The 23,148-nt window shown below is 40.7% G+C and overlaps 1 protein-coding gene across 3 annotated transcripts in view; it reads right to left on the bottom strand.

Annotated features, from left to right (window-relative positions):
* Stat4 (signal transducer and activator of transcription 4) overlaps positions 1-23,148 on the bottom strand; it is a 101,674-nt gene that overhangs the window by 2,502 nt on the left and 76,024 nt on the right. For all 3 annotated transcript variants that reach the window (XM_052192325.1, XM_052192326.1, XM_052192324.1), the window contains 11 exons: positions 22,701-22,760; positions 22,392-22,409; positions 22,197-22,290; positions 21,029-21,073; positions 8,152-8,235; positions 6,505-6,603; positions 4,453-4,588; positions 3,134-3,183; positions 2,810-2,904; positions 2,402-2,538; positions 1,979-2,170 (listed from right to left, as the gene is read on the bottom strand). In XM_052192325.1, coding sequence (XP_052048285.1) covers positions 1,979-2,170; positions 2,402-2,538; positions 2,810-2,904; positions 3,134-3,183; positions 4,453-4,588; positions 6,505-6,603; positions 8,152-8,235; positions 21,029-21,073; positions 22,197-22,290; positions 22,392-22,409; positions 22,701-22,760 — 1,010 coding nt within the window. The remainder of the gene's footprint in view (positions 1-1,978; positions 2,171-2,401; positions 2,539-2,809; positions 2,905-3,133; positions 3,184-4,452; positions 4,589-6,504; positions 6,604-8,151; positions 8,236-21,028; positions 21,074-22,196; positions 22,291-22,391; positions 22,410-22,700; positions 22,761-23,148) is intronic.

Below are 23,148 nucleotides of genomic sequence, written 5' to 3'. Positions count from 1 at the left end.
AGCATTGGAGGGGAATATAAGGACAGAGAAAAAGGAGGGAGGTGATCAGAGAATGGATGGAGAGAAGAAGGTTTATGGGACATATGGGGAGGGGGGATCCAGGAAAGGGGAAATCATTTGGAATATAAACAAAGAATATAGAAAATAAAAAATATTAAAAAAAAAAAACTTGGAGCCTAGAGGAAGGGAAGTTATCAGGTATGTGCTTTATTGGGAATATTGAGACAGCAGGCTCTTTTTTCTCTGCTTCTTGGTCATATAATCTCATGATGATGTCTTATTGAAGGCCTACAAGCGATGGGCGCAACCTCCACACACTGAAACCTTTCAGACTGTAACCAGCAAAGCTTTGCTCTTGGACTGGCACACATAGGAACACAGATCTTTTCATGGAAACACCAGCCATAACCTTATTACTAGAGGTTTCGAAGCCTTTCTAGAAGTAGCGTGGGTGAACCTTGGCCTGCCCAGGTGCAGCATGCAGGTCTAGTGTTCATATAATTTAAACATTTGTGTTTTGTTCTATTAGACACAGCGCACCATTGAAAAGCCGGGTCTTTGAATTTGTTTTCTATTATATGTTATTTGTTTTGAAGTTAGGTGGCAACGACTTACACTGTTTTTGATACCTATAGGATATCGCACAAGATAGATGAAGATCTTTAGAGACTGTGTACTCCCCTGGTAGCCATTGGGAACTGGATTCTAGGAACCCTGGCAGTGTGACCCACAGTGCTCAAACCCTTTGTGTACAATAGTACAGCATTTGCTTTGAATCAAAGCATACTTTTTGTATTCTTTAAATCACTTCCAGGTTACCCACAATACTTGCTTCAATGTAAATATTATGTAAGTAGTTGTTACACTGTATTATTTGTGGAAGAAAGAAAAGATTTACATGTTCAATGCAGTTGCAATTTTAAAAACTATTTTTGATATTTGTCTGAATAAGATACAAAAACTGTGGCCAACTGTGCTTTCATGCAAGACTGGTAAGCCCCCTTGCCTCAGACACAAATTTTACAAATTTTCTATTTTGTATTCCATATTTGCTGAATGCCTATTTGTATATTGCTTTTTCTTTTTCTGGCCCTTAGGTAAACATAGCAAAAGCATGTCAAGGAGAAAGAAGCTCAGATCCCCATGTCTGTTTTCTGGCAGAGAACACATACTCTTGGGCTGAGATTACAGTAATCCAAGACCAGTAAGGCCAGATGGGACCTATGACTCAGTGTTACAGTACTTACCTAGCATTTTCATCAAAGTCTGAGTTCCAGCCCTAGCCCCACCTCTCACTCACACACTCACACACACACACATACACACACACACACACACACAGAGAGAGAGAGAGAGAGAGAGAGACAGAGAGAGACAGAGACAGAGACAGAGACAGAGATAGAGAGAGACAGAGTTAACAGCTCTCAACTCTCAAGTTACACACTCTCACACAGAAAGAGACAGAGACAGACAGAGAGATAGATAAAGAGAGACAGTTAACAGCTCTCAAATGTCAAGTTACACACACACACTCTCTCACACACACACAAACAGAGACAGAGAGATAGAGTCAGAGAGACAGACAGAGAAAGAGAGAGACAGAGTTAACAACTCTCAACTCTCAAATTACTTTATAAAATACAGGTCTACAGACCCGCTGTGAAAGTTTTACACTCATCAGATCTTCCCTCCTTTCCCGGGCCATAGAGTGCAATGACTGAGCATTTTAAGGAACATGGACTCTAGGATTCACAAAGGTTCACAAAGGGCTAATCTGGTCATGGTGAAGTCTTGCTGCCCTGTGAATGTTACTCCACTAAGCACTGGCATAGCACTTGATTTGCTAAGGCTCTAGACCTTCATATGACCCTGGGATATTACCAAGGTCAAAATAATAGAGAGGAAGTTCCTTCATTTTCCTCTGAAAAGATATCATTTCCCAAAATCTCAAGAGGAAAGTAAGCACAAATGGCGTCACCTTCGCAAGGCTGGGAGCTGTAGTGTTTGCCAAAGGCTTTGTCTTTGGGAATGTCAGGGTAGAGGTACTTCAGAGGGTTTTCAGGGATGTTTTCAGCCACGATAACCTTGTAGTCTCGCAGGATGTCAGCGAATGGCAGAGCTGACAGTCGCCCTTTGTTGTAGGGCTCTACAGAGTGGAATCTTACTTCTCCTGAAAGCACAGAAATGGGAACATTTAGGCTCCTGTGGACGTTCTATGTATTCATTCTTCCTACTCAAGTTATAACCATGACTAAAAAGTTTGACCTTCTGAAGTCTGTTCAGTACAGACCATGCATGAGAACAGAGGGTGGCAACATGGACTTTCAGAGTTCATGGTACCTGGCTATGGGCCATATGCACCAATTCATAGTCAAACCATTGAATGAGTTTGATTACATACCATTTTCAGATTGGTCTACCCAGGTGAAGGTTATCCCTCCAAGATGGCTCTCACTGAATCTTAACAAAAATGTCCCAGGCATTTTATCTTTGAGCAGAAGCCGTTCCTTCTCTTTGCTAACAAAGCCCATGATGTACCTAAAATTAGAGCAAGAGGCAAGACACAGTCTCAATTCATCATTATTGCCTCTGCCTTTATTTCATTCATAAGGAATAGACCTAGCAAGCAACTGTACCTGTAATCTCATATTATTACATAAGTATAATATATAGCATACATATATTACAAAATATTTTCTGTAGAAACAGTGAATATATTTTTCCATAAACATACTTAAAAGAAAAAAAAAGAGGAAAAAGATAATTAAAGCAAAAAAAAGTACTCATGAAAAAGAGTCCACAAACTCACCCATCAATCCAGAGGGGAAGAATATGTTTTTTAATTAGGTCCAATATTGCTTCAAGCCATGTCCAGAAGGTAAATGTTTTGCCAGGCAAATGTTCCTGTCAGAAAGCAGGAGCACACACAGACAAGAACAGTGACTGGGGCAGCATCTCTGACAGAACTCACTCCAACCTTTACAAATGTTCCCCTTGAGCAGGGCAGAACTTTTTCCCCCTTTTTTTAAAGTTACCCTCACCCAGGAAATCATCTAAAGTTTTCCAAACCACCGGAGCTTTAGAGAGCATCTTTCTAACATCCTAAACGACACCCCCATTGCCCTGTTTGTACCTTGCAGAACTTGGCCCAGGTGAGGTGACCATCACTGTAGTTAGACTGAACTAAAATGAAAGAAAAAAACAATAACAACTGAACAAAACAAGAATTTTAATGCAACAGTGAGACCTTTCATTCTGTGCTTGATTTAATCTCTTCCCTCATCGCAAAACATCAGATCCTTCTACAAAAGCCTATACTCAACACAACTGGAAAATCTGGAGGAAATGGACAATTTCCTAGACAGATACCAAATACTAAAATTAAATGAGGATCAAATAGATCATCTAAACAGTCCCATAACAGGCCCAAGGGTGGCAACTAGACATCATCAACAAAATCATGTAATTGGGTATAGCTAGATTTTCAGGACTCTTGCCCATTAAAATGAAAAAGATGGACTAGAAATCATGTAGGCAATATGCAGCCACCAATATTTTGATCTGGAACCCTGAAGAGATTAATACTATTTAAATCTTAAAGAAACTATATGCCTGTGGGTAACTTGCTAAAGATCCTAAGGATACAGCCGTAATCTATGCTAATATTACCACTGCTAGTAACATGCTAACATATTTTTGTGTTAGTTGCTCATTAACACTTTACAAATATCCAGTACTGTATTTATGAATTCAAGACCAAAAAAGTATATTAAGTAAAATTTTAAATTGTCGGCAAGGGCAGCTGTATTTGGCCACCTGCTGATGGGCCAACAGGTGCACATGGCATGCTGGCCAGCATCACGTAAGCCAGACAGCAGCCACAGATTCTGTGCAGAACAAGCTTAACTGCAAAGGCATACAGACTCAGCGTGGACTCAGAGCTCTCCCTGGAGTTAGGTATACTAGCTTGTCAAAACAGTTACTTCTAAGAAATATAGGTAAAGCTTATGAAGCCCTGATGATGTCTGCAAAATCAAGAAGCCAAAGCTTCCTTAATGTGCAGAACTAAGTCATTGCTCGTGTTTTTAAATCTTTGGTACATTTCCTGTGCACAGCCTGTCATGTTCTAGTTGGTTAGCATCGCCATAAAGGCTTCACAGCATATTCAGAGGAAGTGGCTTAAGAACACCTAGAAACCAGAGTGTGAATACAAGGGCTGCAGAGAAGCACCGGTCTGGCCCACCGCGTGCAGTGGGGCCATTGATGTCTGTTGTGCTCCAACCAATAGAATACTGTTGGCCCCAGGAACATTGTGAGAAATAAAACACTTAGCCCTGTGCCTGGCATCCCATAAAAGTGTGACAGCATCCTAATTAGTAATAGTAGTAACATGACTGCTTTAAAACTCTCAAGTCCCAAAACTAGAGGCAGACCCTGTCTCCTAGCTCTCACCTGTGAGCTTCTCCGCCAGCATGTTGAGCTGGTCTGAATTAAGGCCACGACCGACATAGGATGAAAATTGCCAGCTCATCACCTCCAGGAGTTGGCCCAAAGTGACAGATGGAGGGTTATTAAAGAAAACCAAGTTCTGAAATAGAGTTATGGTGATTATCTATCATAATCTCACAGGGAACACTACATTCGATATATCACAGTTCTGATTTATATTCTGGGTCAAATGATGTTAATAATAAATTGTTCGTAAGACTGATCTCCCCATTATAATTATAATACAACTTGGGGATGTGTCTTTCCTGAAAGAATCACTTGACACTTCCCAACTTTCTCTAAACTACCACGCAACAATCATCTCATGCAAGTAGTTAACGCTGCCCAACAATGGCTGGTCAGATAACTTCCCTTGAAATGGTCTTCATTGTAAACATGCTAACTGGCACACCTCGGAAGAGGGCTCTGCATTCCACAAGGATCACAAAACAGGAAGAAGAGAAGTAAAATAATTTCTAGGGACACAATTGTCTCCTTGAGAAAGATGTCTGGAAAATAGCTAGTGAGGACAGGGTATAGTTAAGGTGTAAGAGCTCGGAGTTTGAAGGAAGGTAGAGTTAATAAGTCAAAGTTAGCTGTTTAGCTTGGTTTTGTAAGGTGACTATGAGTCTAGTCTCTAGATCTTCATGAAGGGACTGAGTTGCTCTGGGAGGGTGGGCATGGTGGTGTATATGTAGCGGATTCCTAGCAGAATGTCGCTAAGTAGATACCAGTGTGGTGCTATGCTAGGACAGAAGACCCTACTAAAGTCTTTCCTGCCACACCCTTGTGGCTCTTAAAGAAAAGTGGCATTTAAGGCCAGGAACTGCTTCTGATCTTAAAGTGCAGGGAATTACCTAGTGGATTCTCCACCATGAGGGGCACTTCACGACTACGTGGTACCCCTCTTTGCAGTTGATCTGTCTTTGATGCCAGGGCGTCTGGGGATACGGATGAACAGGGCTGTGCCATTGTCTGTGTGGTTTCCTTTTAAGGAATATTGCATCAAAGGGGAAAGGCACTGAAGGTTGACCTATTTAGTGATCAGTTCTTCTCATGCAGTCACCTAGTAGAAAAAATTCTTCTGGCAGAAATTGATTTGAGTAAAAAAGAAAAGTTATTCACATTTGAGTCGTTTCTTCTGGAACTGTGTACTTTGCAACACAACACACAGTATCTGAGTTTTGTCCTCTCTGTCTTAAGAACAGAGCAAGAGAGAGTGGAGACTTTTTTAAAAAGAAAAATCTGAGTCCTTCCCTAGTTTTCATATAAAAACATCTATTAACTATTGGTATAGTGACTTTTAGTCCATTTTTTGTAAAGTGCCTCAAATAACCACCAGATGGCACTAACACCCAGCCTAAACTAGACAGGCTTAAGTCTATAAAATTTGTGCTGTCAGAACTCAGGCAAGATGGATGGACCTTCTGGTTACTTATTTGGAAGCAAATGCTGTGTCTGTGTAAAAGAGACTGAGGGAAAGTGTGCTCAGAAGAAAAGAAGGTAGCCAGATAGGAAGTTATGAGAGTACTTAGAAAATTCTGGAACAAGGTGTTTCCCACAGTCTAGTCAGCACAGCAGAGGACAGCCTTAGAACTCATAGTGAGGCAATCTTGGAGCTGACCAGAACTCAGAAATAACCAATGTCAGTCACTGACCTTGGCTAGAACTCAGATTGCCTCCTCCTCCTCCTCCTCCTCCTCCTCCTCCTCCTCCTCCTCATCATCATCATCATCATCATCATCATTGCTATTAAGTTTGAGACAGGCTCTTACTATGTAGCTCAGGCTTGTCTCAGACTTGCTTCATTCAGATCACAAGCTGCCTACCTTGGACTTCCAAGTGCTTGGATTCTAGAAGTGTGTCGTCACGCTCAGCTCAAACATAACATGCTAAACATAACCAAACAGGGCTCGAACAGCTAGACACACCCTTATCACCACAACGTGCATGTTGCTTTTTGAAAGACAAAGTTAAGTACCACGAGAAATGGAGAGACAGGAACAGGAACTTTACCTGGGAGTCGTTGGTTGACACATTGTACCAAATGATGGATGCCCACGCATTAGGTAGTTGGCTAACATTAGAAATCATCACCACAGGTAATGAGCTGGTCTAGTTAAAAAAACAAAAAGTTATTATAGGTAGTCCAAACATGCATTGATGCAACTCTTCACCTTCTCATCTAAAGGTCATCAAGTCAACCCCATTTTCCAGTCCTGGTGCCCAGGTGCCATTCAAAGACCTTTCTGTGCACATACAAGCCAAGTACAGGAAGGAAAGGAACAGGAACACTTTCAGGGCACCTGATGCTAGCGATCAGGCAGTTCCCTCCATGTTTTCCTCAACACTGAAAAATGTCTACTTCTCCTCATGTCACACATTGCCTCAGATACAACCAACGTGGCTTTAGCCATGATTTCATAGTTATCTACTTATAAGTTATGCTAAAGAACTTAATCTAGAATCTGGAGAGATTGCTCAGTGGTTAAGACCACTTACTGTTCTTCCAGAGGTTTTGAGTTCAATTCCCAGCTACCATATGGTCCTTCACAACCATCTGGAATAGGATCTGCTGCCCTCTTTTAGTGTGTTTGAAGACAGCAACAGTGTACTCATATACATTAAAATAAATAAATCTTGACCTAAATGTACTTTGGGAATAAGCCACTATAATCAAATTATGACCTAGTGCCTGATTAAAGTCCACGCTGGAAGTAGGGTTTTACTGTAAAAGCTGGAGAGGTGTTATTGGAGTTGGAGCTGCCTGGTCTATTTCTGCAGAATGGTTTAGTACTGTTAGTGTTGCTGTTTTCTATCTTATGAAGCAAACAGCCTTTCACAGATGGGCCTGGGAGGCTAAGCCCTGTAGAGAAGTCACTTCCTAATAGGCATATGATTCCCAAGGACAGACCCAGAAACCGAGGGAAGCTTATGGAAGAAGAGGGTTAGGAGAACGACGTGGAGGGCTTTACACACTTTTGAATGTTGTATAAAAAGGGAAAGGCAGAGTCTAACACAATACACTCCCAAGTATAATCTTACTCAAGTTGCCTGAATTGGAGCTTGTTAATGGACACACTAATTTGTTCATTCAAGATATACTGGGCCTTTAGCATGTGCTAGGAATTGTGGACAGGCAACCATGTACAAGCAATGCATGGTGCTCTGACTTCAAAGGGCTTGTAATTAATGTGTTCAATTTAACCCTGAAGTCTATCCTTAAAGTTCAGTATTGATGTTGGAAGATGGTCAAAACAACCCACTGCCAACACTCTCACCACGGTCCTTTGTTCATTACATCAGAGAAGCCCTCCAGGAGATTTTTAGATATAACATCAATTTTAGAAAATATATCATTACATGATATAGCTCAAGGATAGTTATTTCTCTTTATGCTTTCTGTTGAATACTCCTGATTCAGAAAATAATACAAATGTAGACAACCAATCAACATACATTGAATTCATGAGTCATAAAGTCTTTATCATTCTTATATTTAACCAGAATGGCATCTAACTACTTACTGCACATTTGATATGCTGTTTTCCTAAATATTATGTGAAGAATAGGCAGGAATCCAAAAGGACTTGGTTTTTTCTGTCAATGCTGACATGTTGCTGTAAATATTACTAGCAAGTGGACTTTTCTTGAGAAACCCACCTCTAGGTTAATGGTGAGGCCATAGAGACAGATCTGGGTCTCAAAGGTAATGGAGTGCAGCTCCTCCGTCACCATATGGCAGCCCTGTGGGGAGACAGGTGGATCAGTTTCGTACAAAGCAGCTTTTCTATGCCAGAAATTAACAAAGTGGATGTCCCCCAAAGTTTCACAGTATTTAAAAACAAGGCAAATAATGACTTTCAGTTTCCAAAACATGAGTTCTTGCTTTTCGAATTTGGGCATATTTCCAGTATTTAAAATGCAAAGTTATTCTTTATTCTAATTTTCTAAAACTAGTTCTTTGGATTTGCCAAATAACTTACAAAATAAGCCACATATTTATGAATATATAGAAGAACTTATACTCTTATAATGAATTGTTCAGAAAAGAAATCAAGACCATCTCTGGCTAGACATAGGTGAGATACATATATTTTCTTCTGTTTGCTCCCAAAACTTTAATAAGATTTTAGCAAAACAAAATTGTCATATAGATTCCCAGCGTGAGGCAGGAAAGTTGGAAGAGGAAAGGGTCTTAACTTTTCTGAGACTGACAAAAGAGAGGCCCAAGCAGGCCCTCTAAGAGCCTCAGCCCATGCAATGTGTCTATAGGATTCCTGACCTGGCCAGGGAACGAGTGGTTTTTCTTCAGAGCAGATGAGTCAGTGACATTAGGGAAACTTTGCACTCTAGGTAGACAACAACTTGTAGCCAGGGGTGCAGTGTCAGGCTGCAGGGAGGATGATTCTGCGAAAGTCTGTGGTGATATCCAGGCCCTGTCTGCCTTTGACACCTGGTCTACTCAGAGTCAGGCTTTAAACCTTCAGGAAATATACCTTGGATGGGGACCAGAGCAGAGGTGAACTCACCAGTGTTGCCTTTGTGGAGCTGATCCCTAAGAAACAGCTAGTCCTAATAACTCATCCTTGGTTCTTCAGTCTCAATATACATAGAAGATCAACCTCTAAATGGCTTCTATAGTCTTAGTTGTGAAATGTCAAGCTAATGATCATTAGACATCTGACAAAGTCTCTCACACAAAATATAGGCATAAAATTTTAAAAAAACTCTGAAGAAAATACAAAAACAAAAGATTTTTTAGAAAAGTAAACACAAGCTCAGTTTGCTCAAAATAAATGACGAATCAACCAGTTGTGATGAGTACTCATTGCTACTAAGTTGTGCCAATCAACTATACAAGAATTGAAGAGATGCCAATTACAATGAATAAATGAAAAGTCACAGTCCTCATTGCTGTAAACTCCAGAGACTAAATGGGAAGGCTGAGGTCTCAGGAGTAGAGAAATGAAGGGCCATTTGTAAGTGACTGAGAATCAGAATATAAAATAACTAGAAGACAATGAGCGTTTTTATTATCTTCTGAAGAAAATTATTCTATTCCCATCCAAACCACCAGTCAAGAGTGACCATAAAAAGTGTTTCAGACATGCAAAGCCTCAAGAAGCTATTTCTTGAAAATCTTCTCTGGAAACTGTTGAGTTTCCCTAATAAATAACGATGATGATGATGATGGTGGTGGTGATGATAAAATCAGCTAGGAAAGAGGACACAGACCTAACCAGAAGAACTGGAGATAATACAGAAAAGAAAAGAAAACAACCAAACAAAAACAAACCAGGTAATAATTATACAACAGAATTAGAAGGTAAACAGGAAAGACTGAAGGGAGAAATTATAGCTCAAATCATATCAAATCTGTATGTTTAAATAATAGAAAACTCTACTATCTGTGGGAACAGAGGACATAGCCATGAAAGAAAAGAAAAAGCAGTGCGATGACACCCTATGGGAATTTGCTATGCCTCCAGCCAGCACAACTGTCACCATCTAGAGGCTTAGTAGAAAAATGGGATTTCAAGCCCAGGCTTACAGAATCAGATTTTGCATTTTAACAAGAACTACAGGTAGGATTTGGGAAGCAATTATTCTTGATGTGGTCCATTAACATTTCATTTAGTCTCAAGAAAAGGATGTGGGACATTTTATGAGAGAAAACTTAAACCATTTATAAAACAAGCCTAGGAAAAAGTGAACAGAAGTGGACTTGTCTAAATTAGAACCGGGCGAGTTCTGAGAGAACAGGGTCTCCCTGGGAGAAACGGGAAATAACACTGAGTATCAGTAAAAATTCTGAACCCACTGTGCTCATTTTGAAATAATAAAAGTTAGTCAAATGTGATATGAATAAGAATTGCGTGAGAAGTAGTTTGATAATGCAGAGGGTGCTAAGCTTAGGATTCAGAAGAAAAGTACAGATTGAAAAAGCCTTTTCCTCTTGGGCTAGAAGATCATTTATGTTTGATTGCCCAAAGTAGAGAAAGGAGCAGACTGGAGTCACTTTGCATCAGTTAGCAGGAAGTTATAAATAATATAATGCTGCTTGCAAATCCCTTAGAGAACCACTGAAATCACTCTTAGTACACGAACATGCCAAATAGACAATTTCCCTTCCCTGTACAGCCTTGAAATCTGTTTTCCTTTTGGTTGAGCAAAAGACAAAGTAACTGGGTTCTATTAGGACACAAAACTATTTTTAACTAAGAAAACTTCACTAACCCTGAGGAGAGGAACTTACACTGTGTCCATTACTAAGATGACTGAGAGCCTTTCATTTTATGTTTATCAATGAGTGTTCCTTTTACTGTTTTTATCCAGTTCATTGGTAGATAAGCATGTACAAATTTTTGAAAGGCTTTCAGCAGGCATGCAAATGAAAACACAATGCTTTAATAGCTAGAAATCAAGTTAACAAATTGTTACAGTGTGGTCTAGCCCCCTGCTTTGACATATAGCCTTCAACTAACTTAGATGACTTGCTTGTCACCTCAGAGTTCCACTTGAGCATGGTGGTGTGACTAAGGCATTGCCCTTCTGGCTCATTGCCCATGGCCTTCTCTTCACTTCTGGGAAAGACTTCAAATGACAATCATGACTCCTAGGTTCTTTCTTGTGCCTAGAGTTGATCTTGTCTCTACAGATCTTTTGTAGAGAAGACTATTGCTGGAAAAGACCTTCCTGAAAATGAGATCCTATAATGCTATGACATAATTAGATATGCACATTAGTTTCTGACTCTAGTTCTGGGGACAGGATTTCTATGGCTTGTAAACAGAGCGATAGAAGAACCCTTTATTGTTGTTTTGAGATAAGGTCTTATCACTATACAGATGAGGCTGATCTGGAAATCTCTGTGTAAACAAAGTTGGCTTCTCCCTCTCAGAGATCTGCATCCCTTTGCTTCCTAAGTGTTGGGTTATAGGCGTGGGCCACCATGTCAGCTTCAAGGTTCCTTTGTTCAAATATTTGGTCTTTGACTTTGCTTCCCAACACAAACTTTGTGATTTCTTGGCAAAAGTACTTTTTTGTTTCAGATGAAGTGACTCTAGTGGCTTCTGGATATACTTGCAGGATGAGGGCTGGGTGCCAGGGTCACTAACCATATGATTACAAGTTGGAAGTTTTACACCAGCCTCAAACTCCTAAGGAGGAGACTTTATTATCCTCAGTGGCCATGATGCAATCAACCACGCCCACTTCATCCTTCCATAAAACCTTCAAAGGACAACACTTGAGACAGTTCCATCTGAATGATATGGAGGTTTCTGGAAGGTGTCCTGCCTTCCTTGCCGCATGTCTTCTACATGTCTTACATATCACTGTTTCCTTTATAATAGCCTCTATGATATACTGGGAAATAGAAATGAGTCCTGTGGGCTTCTCCAGCAAATTAACTGAACCCAAGAAGTGGCTTTTGAGAACCCTGATTTATTGCATGTTGGTCAGGAGCACAGACCACAGATGTGGCTTGTATTTGATAGAGTAGAAAAGCCAAGTTTCAAGTACCATCTCCGCTCATTCTGGTTTGTAGCTTAAATCATATGATTAAGAATGAATGTTAAGACTTCATTAAAGATGTCTTCCTCAGCTTTTTTAAAAGTTGTGAAACATGTGTTTGCCATATATATGTAGGGTCTTAGAATACATACATTTGGGAGGGAGCAGGGTTAGGGACATGGAAGGATAGGAGGGAGAGGGGAAATTGTGTTATTGTATTTTGATTTAAAAGAGTATGAGAAATGAAGCTTCCACAGAGCAATTATTACAGTCAGGGTTGTCCATTAACTTTGAGGAAAATTTCATGCTTTAGGATTTTGTTTTCTTTTAATCTGGATTATAAGAAGTCTCCTTGATGATTCTAACCAATTTTTGTTGTTTACATAAAATTACCTGATCCCTTATGATGCATATTTACAACAAAGCATGGCAGGGTGCCTAACATCCAATACACATGACTAAAAGAAGTCTGAACATCATTAATTTCCAATGCCTCCATAGTCATCATTCAAACCATACGATTACAAGTTGGAAGTTTCACACCTCAATCCTATGGTTAGGCCTCCATTACTTTGTCTGTGCAATCCAAGCCAGATGCCATTCAATTTCACAGTCCTGGAGTCTTTCCCTCACAGAGTTAGAATATTTTACAAATAAGAAAAACCACTGATGTCTGTTCTAAAAGCTATCTTCACAACCTGTGCTGACTAGTTATGTTATCTTGGCACAAGCTAGAGTCATAGGAAAGGAGGGAACTTCAATTGAAAAAATGCCTCCATAAGATTAGGCAGTAAGGCATTTTCTTATCAGTGATTGATGGGGTAGGGCCAGCCCATTATGTGTGGTGCTATCCCTGGGCTTCAGGTTCTATAAGAAAGCAGTCTGAGCAAGCCATGTGGAGCAAGCCAGTAAGTAGCATCCTTCCATGGCATCTGCATCAGCTCCATCCATCAGTTTCCTGACCTGCTTGAGTTCTGGCCCTCACTGTTTTTGATGATGAATTATTCTATGGAACTATGAGTAGAATAAACCTTTTCCTCTCCAAGTTGCTTTTGGTCATGGTGTTGTATCATAGCAATTGTAACACTGGCTAAGATACTACCCAAGATGATTACAGATTTAAAATAAACATATTTAATAATAAGAAATTGGACAATTGGCCAGACATTGGCTAAACAGCATGACTAGGACTCTGCCCAGCAAAAAGTATACAAACTAATGAAAGGGATGCCTAGATATCCCTATATTTTTCTCTCCTGACTGTCTAGTAGCATATTCTGGACAATATGAATCAATAATTCCTCCATTAAGAAGAAGCTCTTGTCTGTTCCTTCATGTTTGCTTCTTTGCTTGATGTTTGATGGGTGTCCTGTGGCCTAGGCTGGCTTCACACTTGCTGTGAGCTGAAGAATACCTTGAACTCTCCTGTTTTCTCTCTCTCCGCCCCGCCACCCTGAGTACTGAGGTTACAGGTGTGCACCACAGTTTAGTAAGCCATAACATTCCTAACACAGGGAAAACTGCAGCACTTAGGAACCAATTCTTTTAGCAAATATTAATCTAGCATGTTAAAAACAACAAAAACAAAGCTAAGAACTAGCTTAGATACTGGGAAATAATGAGAAAAGGGGGCTACTGGTACCAGAGCCCATAGTTACAGACTTATAAGAAATTCATGGAAATGACAAATGTTCTCAGCATGTACAATGAGGAGTCTGGATGGATACTCCACTCTCAGAAGGCTGGGTTTATAGGAAGAAACTTATGTCAGTGTTTTTGTTTTTGTTTTTGTTTTCTCTCTCTTTTTTTCCTCTTAAAGAACACTTACAATGCCTCCATTCAGTTCAAAGAAAATCCACTTGCTGGGAACTGTTGGGGCTGGTTGGGTCGTGAGTAGTGTGTCTGTGTTAGAGAACACTGAGCCATGAAGGAACATTTGTTTGGTTGTGTAGTGAAGGGAACCAGGGCACTCAGGCTTCACGGATAGCTTCTTTGTACTTCACACCTTTCCACCACCCAGAATCACCAACACTTCAGTCTGTGGCTAAAGTCACTTATCTGTCAAGCCTGCTGACACAGAGCGAACTGGAGAGACTGCAATGCCAGCGATCCTGGACCTGGAAATACTTGTTTTACATGACAGAGTGGTAGCTTCAAATTCTGGTCACTTGAGGGATGACAGAATAATTACGTTTATTTAATTTCTGTTGTGACTCTTCCTGGGAAGGGACAAAGGTAGGACAAGGAGGCAGTTGCTACCCTCAAGGTATGCTCAAGTATTCCAAATCAAAAATTTAAAGTTCATTTAAAACAATCTAAAGCTCCTACCCTTTCCTACTTCTGAGGATTGCAAAAGTTTAGACAAAGAAGCACCAGAGACTATCTGTTCTAATGAGTTTAAAAAAGAAAAAAAAATATGTGTAGAGGATGGGGGTTGGGGTGTGTACCATTACTTGAGCAGGGAAGTCAGAGGAAAACTTGTGGGAGTTGCTTCTCTTCTCTCAGCATGTGACTTACAGGAATTGAACATGGGTTTCCTCATGCATGGTGACAAACTTCTTTACCTACAGAGCCATCTCACTGACTGGAACTTCTTTGTTTTGTTGAATATCAAAACATATTTAAAAAATTTCCTATCCATGTTTCTATCTATAAAAAAGATTAAGTAAAGCTGACCCAGCGTGACACAGTTTAATCTCCACTTAGAAGCAGGGGGGAGGTGTAGAGGGGAACATTTGTGCAACGTGTGGAAGTTTTACCTATCAATAAAAAAGCCTATGGCCAATGACCTGAGGCAGAATTAGAAGGTGGGCCATCCGGCAGAGATAGAGATAGATGACAGAAAGAAGGAGGGAAGAGAGAGAGACAGAGAGACAGAGAGACAGAGACAGAGAGACAGACAGAGAGACAGATAGAGAGACAGAGAGAGACAGAGACAGAGAGACAGAGAGACAGAGGTGGAGACAGAGAGAGAATATGAGATTCTGGGAGATAATCAGGCATGAGAGATTCACCCCAGACACAGAAGACAGTCGTATGAAATTGAAGACCAGGTAAACAGCCACATGGCATGGCTTCGAATAGAATAAACAGGTTATGAAGTAGTCAGGGAACAAGCAAAGCTGTTGGCCTAGGCATTTATTCCTAGAGAAGAAGTCTCAGAGTCATAATTTTGTTAACCTGGTCATGGGTAGAAAGGGCCAAGGTTACATAGCTTTAACTACAGGAGGGAATCCTGAAGCTCCTGTTTGGTTCCCTGGACGGTTGGGAAAAGAATGCGTGTCAGACTACTTCCTCCCTTTGCCTAAGCTTAAAGCTAGTTACAGGGCCCTTTAAATCTAGGAGTGAATGGAGACATCCCTTCCACCTTGGCACCCCTTGTCAGTTAACAGTCATCCAATATGAGTCTCACAATCACAAAAGCACAACTTTAGAACCCAAGGTGGTGTGTGTGTGTGTGTGTGTGTGTGTGTGTGTTAATAGTAGTGTCAGTGTAGGGGATCTAATGGTGGAATCAAAAAACTTAAAACAAAAAGTTTCCCAAAGGGGGTATATAGGAATGTAGTCTGAGGTTTCAGAGAAGACAGATCTGCATGCAGTTGCGCCCTGAGTCCCACGAAAGAGGCCATCTCATTGCAAACTGGTATGACCACTCTGGAAATCAGTTTGGCGGTTCCTTAGAAAAGTGGACATAGTACTACCTGAGGACCCAGCTATACCACTCCTGGCCATATACCCAGAAGATGCTCCAACATGTAGTAAGGACACAAGCTTCACTATGTTCATAGCAGCCTTATTTATAATAGCCAGAAGATGGAAAGAACCCAGATGTTCCTCAATAGAGGAATGGATACAGAAAATGTGGTACATTTATATAATGGAATACTATTCAGCTATTAAAAACAATGCATTCATGCAATTCTTAGGCAAATGGATAGAATTAGAAAATATCATCCTGAGAGGTAGCCCAATCACAAAATGACACACATGATATGCACTTACTGATAAGTAGAGATTAGTCCAGAAGCTTGGAATACCCAAGATACAATTCACAGACCAAACAAAGCTTAAGAAGGAAGATCAAAGTATGGATATTCTGGTCCTTCTTAGAAGGGGGAACAACATACCCACAGGAGGAGATACAGAGACAAAGTGTGGGGCAGAGACTGAAGGAAAGACCATCCAGAGACTGCCCCACCTAGGGATTCATCCCATATACTGTTACCAAACCTAGACAGTATTGTGGATGCCAACAAGTGCTTGCTGACAGGGGCCTGATATAGCTGTCTGCTGAGAGGCTCTGCCAGTGCCTGACACATACAGAGGAGGATGCTCTCAACCAACCATTGAACTGAGCACAGGGTTCCCAATGGAGGAGCTATAGATAGGACCTAAGGAGCTGAAGGGGTTTGCAGCCCCATAGGTGGAACAACAATATGAACCAACCAGTACTTGGAGAGCACCCAGGGACTAAACCACCCCCAAAGAGTACACATGATGGGACCCATGGCTCCAGCTTCATATGTAGCAGAGGATGGTCTTGTCAGACATCAATGAGAGGAGAGGCCCTTGGTCCTGTGAAGGCTCGATGACCCAGTGTAGAGGAATGCCAGGACATGGAAGCAGGAGTGGGCGGATTGGTGAGCAGGGGGAGGGAGGATGGGTAAGGGTTTTTTGGGAGGAGAAACCAGGAAAGGGAATAACTTTTGAAATGTGAATAAAGAAAATATCTAATACAAAAAAAGAAAAAAGAAAAAAGAAAGAGGCCATCTGTCAATATAGTGCCTGATCTCCATCGAGCAGGCAGCATAAATTCCGTAAGAATACAGCCAGCCTATGCACACACACCACCAATAACTCACATATTCTTCTTTGGTTCTGTCAACAACCCTGGAAGTGTAGGGTAACCATTAACCATGTTCTGTAGATAAAAAAAAATTGAGAGGCGGACAGTGGCTGGAAAAGCAGAACCCAATTCAAGTGCTGTTTTCATATTCCCCAGAGGCATAGCCGTGGGGCCGAGCAGAGAAAGGGAATCATAGTTCCTAAAGACATGTTAATTTCTTCTAGGCTTGGCAAGGGGTCTATGCTGAAACAGCCTCCACTTCTGAGCTAGCATAGCATGCCATGTGTGGGGTGAGTGTTCCACACTCCCAGAGATTGTAAGATCACAAAGAGATGTATCCCAGAAGGACGAGTAGTACCGGCTGCCAAGGTTCATTAGCTGCCTGGTGCAGACCTGAGTGAAGTCAACTTGAGTATGTATGCTACCCACTTAGCAGTAGTATCACCAGAATATACACCAGGAGCTACTGTTAAGTGAATTCTCAGTAGGGAATGCCCAGTGGCTGCAGGTGCTTCTAGATAAGCAATAGCAACCTTTGAAGCTTGAAAATAAGGTCATGGTTTCCTTGCTTCTCATCTTCCTAAACTACAATCATTGGCCCTGTGGGTTTATGAACACTACCACTTTATGTTCCAACTATTCTTTTCCTCTCTTTCCTTTCTTTGGCCATTTCTACTGACCAAACCCCTGATGATGACTGGATCATCTTTCGCCACATGTTTCATGCCAGTCAACTGTGTCGTAAGCACATAAAGCAGTGTTTAAGCTTATGGCTTGTTTTAAATGTACCTTGACACCATACTAAGATTCTATCAATAGGGGGAGCTCAAAGAATATCTTAAACACAAAAGCCCTGCTTTAACAACCTTGAAAAAATAAAAAATAAACAAAGTCATTGTATGGCTGCATGATTTTGCTATCAACTGGAAAATAAGAGGACATAAATTCAAAGCAATATAAGTAGACATTACTAATAAGGCAGTGCTTGGGTTTTCTATAGAGGAAGATGGTTTACTTAGGGCTCTGTCTCTAAGGAAATCCTAGGACAGATTTTTATTTCACGTTGGTAAAGATGACAATGTACTGCAGGAGTTGAACTATTTGGATGTATTCCCATTGGATATGCTTTGCTTAAGAAAAATAATTGTGCTTGGTTTGTTCAGACTTGTAAATAATAACATTCAGGGATGCCAAGCTGAATGAAATATTACAACTGTGTTCAAAATTCCACCGAGATGTGCGCCGTAATGGGCTTTTGTTTATAATTTATATATATATATATATATATATATAAGAATGGTTCAGGAAATTTAGAAAAACCTAAATGGGAAAGAATTCCTCTTCTTTATTTTGCTAGAAGCCTCAAACTCAAAAGCTGCATTCCATGTGCAGTGGGGCTGGGAGGAAAGACTCGCTTGAGGCTCTGCCTTCAGCAGTGACTCTGATCGGGAAGGAGCGTGACTCAACTTCCACAGGGCCATGGGATATAATGGTTCCTAAGGTGCAACTAAGACAATGAAGAGTTCACAGGAAGGGAACATGACTGGACATTAAACCTTTGTTGTGGTGAGTCATGTGATTTCTGTGTGTTCATGTGTGTGTGTGTGCGTGTGTGTGTATGTGTGTGTGTGTGTGTGAGAGAGAGAGAGACAGAGAGAGAGAGAGAGAGAGAGAGAGAGAGACTGCCATTAGATGCCGGGTTTACAAAGTTCTTCCATATGTGGTTTACCCATCTTTGTCTTAAGAGCTATGCTCGTAAAGCCAAGCAACTGGATCTGTAGAGACAGACTTGAAACACGCCTTTACCACTGGATCTGTAGAGACAGACTTGAAACGCGCCTTTACCACTGGCAAGTGCTTTGAGTACTCAGGCTCACCGCCGCAGACTCTGAGCAAGGTGTGGGAGGTGTCATTTCTCATCATTTAGGACATAAAAAGTGCAACATTTCTTTATCATGTGATTTTCCAAAGATAACATTTTCATTCACTGTTGGAATGTAGACTCAAATTTAGATTTCCTATATTCAAACTTGAAAATCAAAACTATAATGATTAATTTTCTAGGCCAGCTCAAAAGATGGTCTCCATGGCCACATCTGGCCTGGGATCCCACCAGCTCCCTGGCTGGAATGTAATTGCTCAGGCCGGATTGCTCAGGCGAGCTTCAGTTTGTCCAGTTCACTTGGTGAAATACAAGCCTTACAGAACAAAGTAACTGATACTACACAATCAAATACTTATTTTATTTCAGGTATGGTTTTTTGTTATATGCCATATTTTTTTGAAACTTGCTTCACATCTGTGGGAAAGGGGATGATTTTAAGATAGTTTGCTATAAAGGAGAGCTAATTACAGAAACATGACATCGCTATAAAATATAATTAAACTTTGGGAGGTCTTTCAAGACACATTTTTTATTGAATATATTCTTCATTTATATTTCAAATGTTATACCCTTTTCAGGTTCCCCCCTCCCAGAAAACCCCCAACCCATCCTCCCACCCCCTGCCTCCAAGAAGATGCCCCTTCACCCATCCCACTACCACCTATCCCCCCTCGATTTCTCCACACTGGGGCATCTATCAAACCTTCATAGGACCAGGGACCTCTCCTCCCACTGATGCACGCCTCCCACCGAGGCAGTCCTCCACCACAATTGTGGCTGGAATCATGTGTACCCCTTGGTTGATGGCTTAGCCCCTAGGAGCCCTGGGGCGTTTGGTTGGTTGACATCATTGTTCTTCCCATGGGGCCACAAACCCCTTCAGCTCCTTCAGTCCTCCCTCCAATTCCTCCTTTGAGAACCCCTCACTCAGTCCAATGGTTGGCTGCTGGCATCTGCCTCTGTATCTGTAAGGCTCTAGCAGGGCCCCTCAGGAGACAGCCATAATAGGCTCCTTTTGGCAAGCACTTCTTGTCATCCATAATTGTGTAGGGTTTAGTGACCATCCTTAATCATCAGGGAAATGCAAATCAAAACAACCCTGAGATTCCACCTCACACTAGTCAGAATGGCTAAGATGAAAAACTCAGGGGACAGCAGACCTGGAGACGGATGTGGAGAAAGAGGAACACTTCTCCATTGTTGGTGGGATTGCAAGCTGGTACAACCACTCTGGAAATCAGTTTGGCGGTTCCTCAGAAAATTAGACATAGTACTACCTGAGGACCCAGCTATACCATTCCTGGGCATATACCCAGAAGGTACTCTAACATGTAATAAGGGTACATCCTCTATTATGTTCATAGCAGCCTTATTTATAATAGCCAGAAGCTGGAAAGAACCCAGATGCCCTTCAACAGAGGAATGGATACAGAAAATGTGGTACATTTTCACCGGGGAGTACTACTCAGCATTAAAAAGAATGAATTCATGAAAATTCCTAGGTTGGAACGGATGGAACTAGAAAGTGTCATCCTGAGTGAGGTAACCTAGTCACAAAAGAACACACATGGTATGCACTCACTGATAAGTGGATATTAGCCCAAAAGCTCAGAATAAACAAGCTACAAATCACAGACCACAGGAAGCTCAAGAAGAAGGAAGACCAAAGTGTGGGTGCTTCGGTTTTTCTGAGAAAGGGAACAAAATACTCACAGGAGCAATTATGGAGATAAAGTGTGGGGCAGAGACTGAAGGAAAGACCACCTAGAGACTGTCCTACCTGGGGATTCAAGACTCGCTTTCTCTGTGTAGTCCTGACTGTCCCGCAGCTCACTCTGTAAGTCAGGCTGGCCTTGAATTCACAAAAAATAGACCTGCCTCTCCCTCCTTACTGCTGTGATAAAGGCGGCACCATCACTCTCTCTGGCTATAATGCAACAGTTTGAATCATATTCTCTAAATGGACTGGACGTGATGGACCGCTGTTAGCCACGTGCATCTATGTCCATCAAAAGTTATGAAACAGTATATGTGGCATATTTTTGAGGCTTAGATCTATAAACAGAAGATTCAACTGATATATCAGAAGGTCAATGTTTTCTCTTCAGGGTAATATGGTGTCTTATTTTCATTTTTCTCTTTAAACATTTCCATATTATGTACAAAGAGCAAGCTTTAGGTTTATAGTCAGGGAAACATTGTTTTGACTTTATATACAAATTAAGCAGTTTAAGAGAAACTAAAGTTAGAGGACTATTTCCTAGGAGAACCCCAGAGTCAACATCTCATACCTCATTTCCTTTACTCCCAGCACTGCACTTCATCTCCTTGGGTTGCTTTGAGAAAGAAAATAATAGCGTTTAGATGGAGAGTCATTATCAGTAACACATCAAGTCAGTCACTTTCACAGTCAAAGGTGGAGATTGACTTCTTTAACAATAACTCCTATTGTCTCACTCACTGAAACTTTACTCATCTGCTGAGATCCAACACAACAGTTAAAACTGAAAACCAAACTAAACCCCAAGTGGATATATATAATATATAATATATATGTATATGTATGTATATGTATCTATATACAGACACACACACAGAAACACATACAGACACACACACACACACACACACACACACATATTGCAGGTAAAAGTCTTTCTGCTAACCAGTTTGATGTTTCAGAAAGTGAACCTATAAGGCTGATTCAGTGATGTCAAACATTCAGGTGGGCCCTGGGTAAGTGTTATTTTTTTTTCGAGACAGGGTTTCTCTGTTAATTAATAAACCAGAGAAATAGCATGTTTCTGGCAAGAAAGGCAATAGGGCCTTTGGAAATTTAAGAACTCTGTGTGTGTGTGTGTGTGTGTGTGTGTGTGTGAGAGAGAGAGAGAGAGAGAGAGAGAGAGAGAGAGAGGGAGAGGGAGAGGGAGAGGGAGAGACAGACAGACAGACAGACAGACACTGAATCTAGTTGAAGAGGAAGTGGTAAACAGGAGAAGCCCAGGATGGGGCAGGGACCAGAGCTTTCTCGACAACTCCAAGGTAGGCTGTATAACATACAATGATGTGTTGGGACATCACAAGAACAGCCCAAGCTGTTGTGAATTGAAAGTACTTTCTGCTACACATTGGGTGTCACTTCCTGGGGGTGGGGGTGGGGGGGCTTTAAAAAAACGAAACCAGAACTGCCCTGCATTTTAACCTAGATCTCTGCCGCTTTTATGATGGATACTGGCCAGTCACCATGAATGCTTGCAGCTCTGTATTGCTACTGTTAGAGACTCACAGTCTTGAGTTCTCACTCCATGTCTTTTCTACTGTGTTAGTTTTTTGATGATAGCATGCTTTCTTTCTTACTGTGGTACTTGATCTTGTGAAATAAAAACAACAAAATACTCTGAATTATACAGCCCTTTATCAAAGTTGGGGGAGCAACACTGGTGTGGTCTTGTTTCTTACCAAATGTCTAAACTCCACCGAGAGGCTTCCATTGGAAGATTCCTCGCTGGACATAGCTTTGACGTGAGTTCCGCAAAGCACAAATCTTCTATTGCTAGGGAGAAAAATCTTTGCGTTTAAAATGGTTTTTGGTCAACATATACTTAAGATAGTAGCAAAACAAAACAAAATAAAACTACAAAGTAAATATCTTACCTGAGAGTTGAGACATTCCTGTAAAACCAAGGAGAAACTTTAAAATGAGCTGTTTGTTGGATCCAGGAAGATATTTCTAGACTACTTCAAATATGCTCATGGAGTATCATCTAAACTTTATAGTAAAATCTCAAAAATGAAATCTTTACAGAGTTCAGTTAGATATTTGAACTTTGAACTTGAAGTTAAATATTTAAAGTAGAGTGATATGTAAAATAAAAGAAATAAAATGCAAACGTTCAAAATTATTGTATAAGAATTTAAACCAGTCTTTCGTTGCCATCTTTCAAGTTAAATTAGGAAGCTTACTTGTCAATGGATGCCTTTACTTTCACCTGATAGTTTAGTTCTGGCAATTTTATTAGTAATCTGGAAAGAGACAGGAATAAAGAACCAAAGATTAAAAATTAAAAGAGTTAAAAGCTTTTTCTACATTTAAAGAATTAAATATAATTCTAGCATATACATATAAATAAAACTACATTATCTCCATTTATATGTTAATGTGCTTTAACATGTAAAAACCTCCTTAGTTTGTTCTGTGACTTTACTGATACCAGTCAATATCACTACTGACAAACACTCTTGCTCTGTGTACATTTTTTCAGTTGATAGGTGCTAGATAATACATTGGCCCATTCTGAAAAACAGCTGTATGTTTGGGTTGAGATCTGGATGGCATATATGTACAAAAGTTTCTTCTCAAGTCTATTAACATGACTCTATCTTCTCATACCACAGAAACAAATACTTTGTA

Source organism: Apodemus sylvaticus, chromosome 9 (genome assembly GCF_947179515.1).
Source record: "Apodemus sylvaticus chromosome 9, mApoSyl1.1, whole genome shotgun sequence".
NCBI classification, from domain to species: Eukaryota; Metazoa; Chordata; class Mammalia; order Rodentia; family Muridae; genus Apodemus; species Apodemus sylvaticus.
The sequence above is the reverse complement of the archived record's forward strand: the minus strand, read 5'-3'. Positions and strand labels throughout refer to the sequence as shown.